The sequence below is a fragment of the Synchiropus splendidus genome, chromosome 11, assembly GCF_027744825.2.
Source record: "Synchiropus splendidus isolate RoL2022-P1 chromosome 11, RoL_Sspl_1.0, whole genome shotgun sequence".
Taxonomy (NCBI): Eukaryota; Metazoa; Chordata; class Actinopteri; order Syngnathiformes; family Callionymidae; genus Synchiropus; species Synchiropus splendidus.
The window spans coordinates 732,841-746,135 of NC_071344.1; the positions used below are offsets into that span (position 1 = coordinate 732,841).

General features: G+C 45.6%; 1 protein-coding gene across 4 annotated transcripts in view; it reads left to right on the plus strand.

Annotated features, from left to right (window-relative positions):
* si:ch211-26b3.4 (connector enhancer of kinase suppressor of ras 2) overlaps positions 1-13,295 on the plus strand; it is a 60,404-nt gene that overhangs the window by 13,976 nt on the left and 33,133 nt on the right. For all 4 annotated transcript variants that reach the window (XR_008416151.1, XM_053879957.1, XM_053879959.1 and 1 more), the window contains exons 2-4: positions 3,802-3,965; positions 11,258-11,460; positions 13,174-13,261. Coding sequence is in view for 3 of the 4 variants with exons in the window: in XM_053879957.1 (XP_053735932.1) it covers positions 3,802-3,965; positions 11,258-11,460; positions 13,174-13,261 (455 nt within the window). In the remaining variant the exon portion in view is untranslated. The remainder of the gene's footprint in view (positions 1-3,801; positions 3,966-11,257; positions 11,461-13,173; positions 13,262-13,295) is intronic.

Consider the following 13,295-nt stretch of genomic DNA (forward strand, 5'->3'; position numbering starts at 1 on the left):
GACGATGTTGGATTGAGAATGTTGGAGATGGATGAAGCAGAAGCAAAGAGGTTCATGGATGTCAGTGTGACAAGGGTGGCTAAGGTGGGGCAGGCTAACTATTTGTGGCTGTCCGACGTGAACAATGGAAAGAGGAAGATGGTTGTTATTATTAAGCTTGGTGGGATTTTGAATGAATGGTAGACAGAACAATGGATGGAGGGTGAATCAGTGTCGATGAATGGATCAATGTTTGGTTGACTGGACGGGTGAAAGGACGCGGGATGGTTCTGCAGACAATGAGTACTGGGATGGAGGCAATGAAAGGAGGGATCATCAGCGTGTGGAGGGATGGAAAGAAGGGAGAGGGTGAATGAATTCAAGCTAGGAAGAATGATGAACTGAAGTGGTGCCATGATGGATGGGAGCTCACAACAAACATGGATGACAGGATGAAGTGATGGAAGGAAAGGAGGAGGAATGTTTGGAGGATAGACAGATGGAGGAACTGATGGATAGTTGGATCATAAAAAAAGAAATGATGTGCTGCAGAGGTCTTGAATTAGTATTCTTGATTCGCACGGCTTTTGTGAATCATCATTGAGGATAACTAATAATTCATTGACTTATTGAGAGCGGCAGCACGAGACAAGCAAGTTTCGTCTATGGTGAGCCTCGCTTTGATCCCCCTCCTGCCGATATCCAGCGGGACTGGCTCCAGCCCCGACCTGACCTCCGTATGGAATAATTGCCTCTCTGATGAATAAGTGCCACACAGTGCATTTGCATCCTGATGACTGGAGCCATAATGAGCCTCATCTCCCATTAAACTCCTCCTCTGCAGGAGAGACTCGGGTGTAGGCCCAGAGTGTCTCACTCATGAGGAAGGGTCAGAAGTTAGGCATTCACCAATTCCACTTTCAGGCCGCAGGGCTGCTCTGCCTCGATCGTTTCTGCTCCACTGTCTCTCTTCTTATCGCTGCTGGCTACATGAATACATCTCCTGCTCATCCTCTCCACTTGTGCATATCTCTGTCAACAAGGCCCATGATTTATTCCACTGCGCTACTTTAATGTACAAGACCAAATTCCACTTCAGGAAAAGCGACTGGGGTGTTGGCGCTAATACAGTCGTTCCCCAAAGACGCTGCAGCTGTTGAACCAGTCCAAACGCTGCGTCAAGATTAAAATAGAGTGAAAACTGTCAAGACGCTGCAAAGAAGCTTCCAGAAGAAAACAATGGAAGATAACGTCATAACTACGTGCCAAACTTAAGCAGACAAGGGGCTGAATGACCATTCACATTTTCATTCCAAAGGAGTCGCTTACCATAAATACTGTAAATAAAGTCACAACACGTGGTGGCCAACAACACAAATCAAGCAGAGTCTTAGTGACGCAACACCATCATATTCAGATTCGATTAAATGCCCTCTTGAGCTCAATGTTACGTACGGATCCCGATACAGTTGGAGCCTCCTGTCCTGCCTTCATTTCCTCCGCATTTCTGCACATTTCCACAAAGCTTACAGATACAGACCAAACGGAGCAGTGCCACCTGAAACCATGGGAGACAGTGTTGCTGTTACTACGTAGCTTTAATAGGACATTAAGAGGACATACCAGTGGTGGAAACTCTCCTTCCTCCAGTGGCAATGTATTTCACGTCCTCACCGACCAGCGCCTCCTACAGGGCTGCCTCCGTTTCCTCTTTTGTGCCAGAGCTACATGATCAGTACTGACTCCATTGATGAACAGCAACACCAACACAAAGAACTCATGGAAGCATGTGATCAGTGACGGGAACATCGTCTGAAACACTTTTGTACATACATAAAGGGAGCATCAATGGGCCTTAAGAGGCGACACAAGAAAGCGTCTACTCAAACAGACCCTTTATTTAGGAATTTGTGGTTTTAGTCTTAGTGGTTTAGCTTTGTGGCGCTATTTGGCAGACCAGCACTTGATGGGCCACATAAATGACTTGTTGGGCCAGACTTGGTCCCCGGGCCTCGAGTTTGGCACCTGCTACCCCACCCATCAGATGTGTGCTCTCACTCGCTTTAAACACCTCGATGTCATGCTCGCACTATAAAGCATCATTACCTCTTAATTGGCATAATTACACACTTGTGTGAATGTGGACGACACGAGAGGTGTTTTTCCACATCGCCTGTAGCCTGTGAAACCTCCGTCGCAGCTGCTGCTACACTGCAGAGAGCGAAGTGTTAGGTTTAAAATGTGCTGCATGTAACAAGATTATTTGTCCGTGTCTCTCACAGCAACACTCGGCTGATGGTGTGTCTGCTGTGTCCCATGGTGACGGAAATATGCCTCTTGCTCATTCTTTGTTGCAAGTTTGTGCGGCGAGGGTGTTAAGGTGCCACCACACTGTCGGCGCTCTGTCAGCATCGCTCCCCTCGGGCGTCACTGTTTACCTCACAGCTCGACTTGAGCCACAGACGAGGCTTGCTCCTTCTGCACCAGCTGCACCTTCTCTTGTTTCGCCCCTGTGAATGGAGGCGCACCTCTGTTGGGCTTGCGTGTTCCTCCAGCGGTTCATCAGGTCGGTGAAGAGGTGCGCTTCATTTTGCTGACTTTATCGGGTTTCAAGCCAGAGGCCCTTACGGATCAATAGTGTTCCAGAACGTCCAGCCGCAGCTGACTGGCTCTGCCATGGCAGGCGGCCACAGTTAAACAGTGAAAACTCATCCATCGATATGTCGGTCACATTCCTCTGTCTGACGGCTTCAATCGTCCTGAATGGACATGGATGATGTCACTCTACTGTGAGTTCTGCTCGCCAACCAACGGCCAAGCGTCTCTGCGACACGTCAAACCCCGACACACAAAGACCTGCTATAATGGAGCACGTGTTCCCTTTTAATGGATCAATTGTGACTCCAATGTGCAACCCTCCATTCCCAAACTGAGCCTTTATTGAGTGGGTTTCGGCGGCTGCCAGCGCGCCCTGGCGACACGTGTGTTAGCAATGAAAGGTTTACGACGGAGCTTCTGGATGCATTATCGCTCCCATGGTTTGTTAAAACCCAGCTGGTAGATGAACGGTGCCTTTAAAGAGTGGCGTAATGGTGACACTGATTATTGTGAATGTGACTCGCCACTGAGCAGGTTTGAATAACATGGTTTCATCATTTCAACTATAGAGGTCAAGGCCTGTAACACAACAACATGACGTATGGGAGTGTTCGGGAAGTTTCATCTGCATATCAGGATTCCACGATGTTACCAGCCTGCTCACCTCACCACCTCAGTCCTGACCATGGTTTCCTTTCCCATCCAGTTCCAGTACCCCTCACCCCTCGCTTCCTCTCCACAACACCTCGCCAGTTCTCCTTTTTTGTCCTCAATTTATCACGTTTTCATGAATTATTTGCGTTCAGGCGATCATTTTCTCACCAAAGACGTGTAAATAAAAACAAGATATAGTGGAAGGAGGAGCTGGAGCTACTAGGAGATCACTCCAGCACCTCAGCAAAAGCCATTCACCGCGTGATCTGAGTGGCAAGCTTAAACACGATGCTCTCGCAACATTGCTGGCCATGGAGAGCTTGACTGCCGTGAAGAGGAGGGAGTTCAATTCTGGGGGAATAGGGATTTTGACATGAATTATTTGCGCATGGAAAATGCGTCAGGAAAAGACACGCAGCGTTTTCCCGCTTCTGTGACGTAAGCTGTGTTCTCCGTGCAGGTTCTTATCATCCTTCTCAGCGCTTCACTGACCAGCTCTTATAAATGTGTGATGATGGTGACACGCATCCCCACTTGCTCACTTGACCTCTCTCTCCGGACTCTCCGCAGGTCTGGATGACTGTCTCCAGCAGTACGTGAAGAGTTTCGAGCGGGAACAGATGGGAGGCGAGCAGCTGCTGCACATCACCCATCAGGAACTGGAGGAGTTAGGGGTCACCAGAATAGGACATCAGGAGCTCATCCTGGAAGCTGTCGACCTCCTCTGCGCCCTGGTCAGTCCAGTCCTCCACCTCCCATTAGCAAAGTCATTCACTAACAATTTGGATGTCCTGAGGTTGAATCCATCCGCAGAGTGGATTCTTCCGCGCCTGAGGCGATACTTCTGCTTATTTAAATGCGTGTACGATTGTTTCTCTCGTCTGGTGTGTCCAGAGAACCAGGTCTATGTTGTCTGTTAATCTGGCATTATGGACATTTTCAAACTTCTTCCCAGTGCAAGGAGGAAACACACATCACTCTCATTTCCTCTGTTTGTTTTTAGAGCGCACAAGATGTCAGTTGAAATCTAATAATGTGTGGCACAATTATTGAGTGTTCACAGACGGAATGAATGGAACATTCTTCTCATGTATGGTTGAGATTTTTGCACACCAGATCGGCTGGTTGGCTTATTGATCCGGGAGCATTCAGAGACTGCAGAGGGTTGATGGCACAGCTGGGCTTCAGGTTTGAAGAGAGCAAAACGTGTCTCCAAGTGAGAGTGGAGAGAAATATGAAGAGGTTTGACATCGACACTCTGGAACACTGGTGCCGTCAGAAGAGTGGAAGTTTCTCCTCCTGATCCTGGCATGACAAGCCTGGTTATGATGCGTGCACTTCAAATGGTGTCACAACTAGAGTAGTTAATGGCTCCCTTTGGTCGACACAGTGTCAGCGCCACAGGGGGGCGCTGCCCTCGTCTAGAGACATGCCAGCCATGATTTACTAAAGGAAGTTTAGACTTAGTAATATGTTTGTATGTAGATGTAAATTAATGCTTTCATGATTAAATTACATATAATAATAATAATAATAGTCAATGAATAATTATATAAAATACTTTTCAGCCTTTTTGCGAATCATATTGTTGTTTTGGTTGTCAAAATAATCCGGGTTGACCTTATACCCCCCTATGAAACACGTTCTGGAGCAGCTACTGGATCAGAAAATACACGAAAGTCCAATGTACACACTGAGTCATCGATTCATGGCTTCAGCTGCGACAGGCTGACGTAGTCCAAGTTGGGATAGGCTCCACCCACCACCAGGAATCACCGTGAAAATGACTGGCTTGTAAACTTCTTTGAGCGACATACTTGAGCGTGAAAAGACCAGTGTCAGGACGCTGAGCAGCCCTGCCAACGGTTGTGCGTGAGCACACTGTAGCAGCATGCGTGCACCTTGCACGGCCGTCATTGATTTCTGTTTCAGAAATGTCCAAAATAAACTCCTGGCTCACCCGGGTCTTGTTTTGTGTGGCTGTGGTGGCCAGCGCTGCCTGTTTGTGCACAGGCCTGGTTCAGGATTAGGGAATTAGGGGGAATTAGGTGCTACTCTCCTTCCAGAGAGAATGAGCGAGAGAAGGAGGAAGTATGTGGAAGGAATATGAAGGATGCACCTTATCTCTCAGGCACACACGGCTGGATTAGTCATGGCTGTTTGAAAAATGTGTCTGCATGCTTGCCTCTGTGGATCAGCACCTTTTTTTCCCATTCAAATGTTCCAGCATGGGAATGAGTGTCCCAAAGCAGCAGTCACTAAATGACCTGGAACTGGACACACACACACACACACACATTAGGCCATGCCAGTACGTTAAAAAAACAGAACAAAACAATCCCCTATTGTTGAACCAATACAACATATTTTGTGTCTGAGTGAAACGGTGAAGTAGAACAATCTGAATTGAAGGTTCCAAATGACAAAAACAGTTCGCCGAAGTCATTTGCGAATAACCTATTTCCCCCTCCAAACATCGAGCCGAGCGCCCCAAACTATTTCAGAATGTAAATTTCTCCTCCGATTTTTATTCACACAAGCCACTGACAGTTTCCACAACAGCGCTTGCTGGTTTATGACTGAGAGCAGAATAACTCTTGGAAAGTGTTTTCACTTTCAGGGGAAAAAAAGAAACAATATTCATCGAAAGGAAAAATGAATGCTTAATACCGAAGCTAATGAATGAAACAACCAAACAGGAAGAAAATACGAAAACAGCCGTTGATTATTTGTGATGAAAAAAGTGAAGAAATGTGGAACGAGCAATGACCCACAATGGGGACTTTGTTAAACCAGCAATCGCCTCAAAGATCCAAGAGGAGTTTATTTTTACCACATTTTTGTAGCAGAGAGAAGATACTTAATAGACAAAAAAGATAAAGAGAGTTATGATCATGTTTAGCTGCCTTGAATAGGTTCATTGTTTTTTTTACTGCAGCGAAGCCAGCAACAAGCTAAGCTAACTACATCCAATGTTCCCTCTAAGCTGCGCGCACACGCACGTTTGCGCACAGCTGATACGATCTCAGCGCACAAAAATATCTACGCTGCACAACAAAAGAAAATCGCTCAACTTGGTCCAGGTGACCGCTCAAAGAGTTTTTGTATTTGCTGAGACGGCATGAAACATTTGAGAGAACATTGACAACATGTATAAGAACGAGCTGGTACGCTTTATGAACGATTCAATATCCCACTTCAAATCACAACAAATGGCCATGCAGTCCTCTGCCATGCTGGTTATGCTGCAGGAGGCTATATTGAACAGGCTTGGCCGGAGACACCATGCCAACACTGAGCAGAAAACGCCGACCAGGATCGTGTCTCCTTTCTTGGAACTTCAAAATGCCTTTGAGCCCATATAGCTCTGCCAGCGCGCTCCGACTCAACTGAACTCTCACAGTGGAGTTTCAAATCCTTGAAAGCAACTGCGTTCCATTCCTCTGCCTTCTTCTCGCCTCAGACGTCTGCCAATCTTGGCACCCTTCTATTTTCATCGTGACCTCTTCATCTCTACCACCGTGTGTACCCACACGTACCGCTCCAAGATGTTTGGAACTCTGGCAACACACCCGCGATTTGGAGCGCAACTTGTCTCATTCTGCCGTTATAATGTTATAATGTACAGATTTATGACTGGCTTTCTCACTAGACTGTCAATGGTAGTGACGATTCCCTCACCGTTCTTCAGCCTTATGACCCTGCTTGTCTTCCATCAAATGTGGGATAGACTCAGGAATCAGGAGGATGTCTGCCACTCCTGTCAGCTGAATCACCAACATCTCTGTTGAGACTTTTTCAGCCTCAAATAAGTATGGCAATGGACCACAACCGCTCATTTCTACTGTACTCATGCTCACCCTGTTTTCACGGAGGCCAGACTCGGCTGGGATTTTAAGGACCCGGGTGGTTAACTCGTCCAACTCTTCAAGTGTGCACTTGAAAGAAGTGAATTTTAAAAGAGTAGCAGCCAGCAGAGGCAGGGGAGGGACAGGGAAACTGCTTTGTGATATATTCAGCTTTGTGACGCGCTTGTTGACATCAGCGCTTGGCTTTAAATAGTGTTGTGCAAACACGTTTTGATGACTGTCGATAAGCTGGGACCCTTTTTTTCTTTTCAAGTGATTGATTTTTCCATTTGGGTTGCATGACTGCCGTATTTATTTTTCATTCGATTTGCGTACACGTGGTTTTAAACTTTTAGCTGAGCTTCAGCTGCACTGGGAATAAGTGCTCTTACATCAATCCATTTTCATTAGAGGTTTCACACATATTTGTGCCTACCAATGGTGAGCAATAAATCATATTCTGACTATTTTGAGGGCAACAAATATATCCAAAAATCCTGTAAAAACCACGTACAAGCGTGAAAAACCATTTATTATTTACTTAAAAACTGCTTTTAAATGAACTGTATTTGATAGACAAAGTTAAACCACTTGGTTGTGCAAGGAACTGTGCTATGTTTAGGGGCCACAAACCCCAGGAATTTGTCCATTGAACTGAAGAGGCAGTGCAGGGAGTCATGGCTGGTGCTGCAGCCTCACAGTGTGAAGGCTTGAATCCAGCTCGAGGCAACCCTGTGTTGCATTCTGTCTGTTTGGATGCACTGGAGTGGGTTTCCTCCTCTAGTCTTAAACCAGATTGAGAGCAGTTGGTGATTCACATTTGCCTGTAGAGTGCACCAGCGTTTGTGTCAGACGATGCGGCTCAGATAGGCCTCAGAGAGGGGAGTTGCCTTGATGTATCTGTGGTGTGGAATTGTCACTCTTAGATGAAGAGGTGGGCAGCAGTTGGAAGATGTCTGCTTGAAAATGCCAACACTTTCCCTCTTTATTGGCTTCCAGTGTTTCTCATCAGGGGTCAGGGATCAGGCCTCCTCTTCATCCATTGTCTCCCTCTTGTCTCAGCACCTCCATTTCCAACAGTCCTATTCCAAAGTCTTTCCTCTCCTCAGGTCCTAACCATGGATCCTCCCTCATTTTCCCCCAAACCTCTGCAGATCAGCTGTCCCTCTGATGACAATGAAAACCTGAGTATCTTAAACTCAGACCCCTCTAACTCTGCTTCTGGCCGCCTAACTGGTCATCAGGCTGCCAGTTGCACCCTGTCTGCACTCTCCTCTTCACCCCCCGTGTCCTTCCCTCGAGACGATAAAATAAAGAGGAAAGATCAATGTAAAGTGACAAACTTTTTAATGTGTACTTTGGCTGACTACACAAGAGGTGGACATTGTTTGTGTTTGACTCTAAATAGACACTGCTCAAAGGAGAAAACACCAAGTCATCTGATTTTAAATACAGGGCCCAGAAGAGATGAGACGCGCATTTTTCTGATATTTTGTCCATTTTCGGAGCAATATTTGAGTCCGCCTGACATTGAGCTCGTATTGGGACAAATGTCCATGGCTCCACCTGGTGCTCTCGCGATGATTCATGAAGGTCAGAAGCTTTTGAAAGGCTTCCAAGGCATTCATTTTGGAGCGAGTGAATGGAAATTGGAGCAGGAGTGATTCATGTTTACTTTAGTTAGCAGTCAGAGCGAGCGCCCAAGTCCTCTTTTCCTCTAAATGTTTCATAAATGATGAGATTCTGTGGAAGGAAAATCGGCGTGGAGAAGTGGCCACTCCACGCGCGGCTGCCATGGCAACCCCATCGACATGAAGGTGGGGGTGGTGGGGGGGGGCTGCTCTAATAGCATCGCCCTCGTACGGTATTGATTTGACACACACACATGCACACACTGCTCAAATTATTTCTCCCTTTCTGCTCGTCTGTGCGCACTCATTGAGGCAATCGACGGAGGGCATTATTCCCTGGCTTCATCCCCCCCTCCTCCCCCACCTCCATAGAGAGCGGTGAGCAACTTGAGATACAATCAGAGGACAGCCTCATTAAAGCCATGCAAACATGTACACTCAAGTTCACACACGGCAGCGAGCAGAACACAGTGTATGCTTGACCCACTTTCACAGCCACGTATAGCTGCTCCTTCTTCCCGTCTTCAGCGCCTCATTTGTGCCACTCGATCTGCTGCCACTGTAAAACCCGCTCTCTCTGTAGCCACTGTGGGGTCGTGACAGTGTGGAGCCAATCTGGAGGCAATAGATGGGTCTGGGGCGGCCGCCGGACGTACAGATGTGCAAGGCTGCGGAGATCTGAGTGTTTGTGCAGCTCCTCCGTCAGCAGGACTCAAGCTCAGCAGCTGGGAAGAACATTCCCACAGTGTCTTGGGACGCTCATGGGGAAATGTCTCAGGTCTGAGATTCACTGAAGAAGCAGATTTGTAGTTATCAGGAGGGCTGAATGTGGACCACAGGTCATAGCTTCTTCAGCCATTTGCTGATTTCATTTTTAAAAATTATTATTTGTTTACATTTGGGGGGGGGTGTTGAAGGCAAGGGCTAAGTGACACGAATAACAGATTAATTGCAGAAATATATATATTTTTAATTAATTGTTATTATTATTTAAAAGCATAGAAGACTTTCACTGCACAGGTGCACCTCATTTTACAATGTGATGTCATCACCAAAACAACAGGGACTACAGGACAGAAGCTCAACAAAGGTTCTGTACACTTCATGCAGCAAATAGTGTGCTAATCACAATTCTGATTACTTTTAATTATAAAAAATATTGAATATTTCAGTCATTAAAAATATTATTTTTGAATATTAAAACGCGATGAATCATTAATAATAACCCAAATACATTCAATATAGATGTGATCAGACGACATCCAATAAATGACTGAATAGAAATCTTTGTTCCTCCTGAAAAAGTCAAAGTAAAAGCACTTGGTTTTGCAGAGGACTAATCATAGCTTTGTCAGGCTTTTTTGGGCTGCACACCGCAAACGTCTGTCCGTTGAACTCGGAGGATGTTGCGGAAGCTGCGGTTAGTGCTGCAGCCTCACGGCAAGAAGCTTTGAATCCAGCTTGAAGCCACTCTAGGATGAATGATGTTTTTCAGCTTCCAGAAGTGACTTGCTTTCCTCCTGATACCCAAGCAGCCGTGCTGAGCTAGACGCGACACATGAGTGTAGATTTGGGCTCCCACAGATATCGGTCAAGCGACGGGCTGAGGCGAGGGACCGTCCCTTTACTTGTTTTAAAGCTGTACTCATTCGTCTTAGTACTGCTTTTACTTCGTTTATTCAAGCCCAAACTGACAAATAGTTGACTTTTGGTGCTGAAAGCTAAAAGGCATCTTACCAGCTAATGCCAGAATGTTTCTAAACTGCTCCTGAGAGTGAGAGGAGCACGAGTCAGCTCCTTCCAGCAGCCTCATTGGCCGTGTATGAATCTGAACTTCTCTTCTAAAACACCTTTGGTAACGCAGCCACTGAATGCGTTAGTGAGTGCTGCTGTGAAAGTTTGTTTTGAGACTATAAATCTATTCGTGATGGACAGCTGAAGTTTTCAGAGTGCTGTCTTGCTTGTGGGTCATAAATGCAGTGAAGAATTGAAAGCACCGTAGTTAAAGCCGGTGTTGTCTTCGACTGTTTTAGGGCGATGTGAAGTTCGATTACTTCCCACCTGTGTTTGGAAGGAAGACTGCATGGACATGTCCTTCTGATGCAGATGCCATACACGACCTGCTGGAAATCTATTCCGAGGCTTTCCACGTCCTCCACTGCGAAGGCCACTCAGAGTTTCGAGTCTGCTCTCATTACAAGCAGAGCTACGGAATAACTGCTGACAGCAGCAGCTTCGCTTCGCTTCACTAAGTGTGCGTGTATAAATAAAATAAAATGCCAAGCGCCGCGGTGTCGCATAATGAAATCAAACTGAATTTACTTGAATAATCTGTTGATTTTGGGTTTGCTGGAACCGGATTAGAAATGTTGATTCACAGCCCCGGAGGACGGCTGGTCTGAGAGCTCGGTGCTTGACTCATGAATCACTTCTTTAAAGGAGTCCTGACGCTGAAGAGATTATTCCGCTCCTTCAGTGTCACAACAGACTCCTTCGGTGACTCAAAGTTGGCATCTTCATCTCCACTTTCTTTCCTTTTTCCTCCAGAATTACGGGCTGGAAACAGAGAACCTGCGGACTCTGTCACACAAGCTCAACGCCTCAGCGAAGAACCTGCAGAACTTCATCCTGGGCCGACGGAGGGGAGGACACTATGATGGAAGAGCGTCCCGCAGGCTCCCCAATGATTTCCTCACCTCAGTGGTGGATTTGATTGGAGCCGCCAAAAACCTACTAGCCTGGCTGGACAGGTATTGACCGCTCGTGTGTTCATCCATGCAGCAATGAACAAGTTGTGACAAAATATAAACGTGTTGAGCATCAACCGATAAAATAAAGAACAATGCACTTTGCTGTAATTCAACTCTGTTGAGTTATTAGGTCAAAATATTTTGTTTTGTTTTTTATTGATTTTTGTTTTGCTTAAAATGCCAGGAGTGTTTCCTAAATTCTGCTTGGCATTTGAAACATGAATTGACTTGAATTAGAAATGCAATGATCATGGACCGCTTCATGGCAAAATACACAAACAAAAGCAAACACAATCCAGTCCTTCCTTTAAGGCGTGCTTTTTCCAGCTCAAGACGGCATCAGATTCAGCAGTGCTCAGTCTGAGGCACCATCTACAGTGATCATCTTCCAGTGAGAAAATGATCCGTTGGAGACGAGCACCGTGGACAGGAAGATGTTTTTTTTTTTGCGAGTGAGGTCGTGGCCTTTTGCATGTTCAGTTTCATGGTTTACATAGGTCTTGCTTTGAAGTACAAGTACAGTGCAAGTTATTGCCCGCGTGTTTATAGTGCTCAGACGCGAATCCCAGAAATGCATTGACAAACTTTAGAAACAAATTTGCAAAATTCCCAAAACAAATTTACCAACTCAAATTTACAAACTGAACTTTATTCTGACTGCTGCTGTTGAAGTAGCATCTTTTCAATTGATAAATATGAATTTGTTGTTATTGCTATTTATCCTTCATCCACAATCCTATTTACACAGTCATAATTCTGACAAAATGGAGGGTCCAGATTTGTTTGGAATAGTGGATGTTTGATGATTGACAGCTCATAGACAGGATTTGGTATGTTGTCATTTGTTCTGTGGAATTACTTTCAATAGTTTTGCACTTGCCAAGGACCAGTCAGACAAAGGAAGTGTGTGAACAAAAGTTTGTCTGTCTTTATTGTAGACTTCTCAATTTATAAATAAGTAGAAAAAAAAATAGAGTTCAGAGATTTGCTTTGTCGTCACAAGTTTATTTCCACTCATCCATACATGGAACTTGCTCTTCAAGTGTTGACTATTTGTGGAATGGCTGCATGTGTAGGTGGGGAGTCTGGAGTGTTAAAAATAAAAGCATAAATAAGTCATTGTTTTTGTGAGAAGACATGAATAAAACACCAGCATCACACTGGGGCCACAAATGTTGCTGATCTTTGCAGTTCAGGATTAATGTATAAGTGCAAGACGTTCGTACCATGGTACTTAAAAACAGATCAGAGGAAATACCATCCTGCCATTTCATTTTACATCACTAGATCTGCATGGAGCAGAAGCGGCAATAAAACACCATTACCTACCCGGACATGACACTTCCTCTCCCCTGCAGCGACCAGCCAAAACATTACGACCAGGAGTGCACGCGGCTCCCCGCTGCTACCTAGAGGAAGACGATGATACCGTGTTAAAGTTGAGCAAAAGATGACTCTAGAGTAGTTATATGAACTGTGAAAAGACACTACCCAAACACAGCGGTGCGTTTTGTAAGACAGTGGAAGAAATAGGTCAGTTTTCCCTGCACTTTTCTCATCTAATTTTTAACATGAAGGAATCTGCTGGAAAGTAGCACAGGCGATATAAGGGCGCTGGGACGCATAAATAGATGAGTGAAAAAGGCTGTTAATAAGGAGGAGCTGCTTCAGTCCGTGAATGTGATCTGCTCTCTGGCTTCTTCTCTCTTTCAGGTCTCCATTCGCCAGCGTGACAGAATATTCATTACTGAAGAACAACATTGTGCAACTCTGCCTCGAGCTGACAACCATTGTACAACAGGTGCAGCAACACACACGTGATCGCGCGCGCGCAC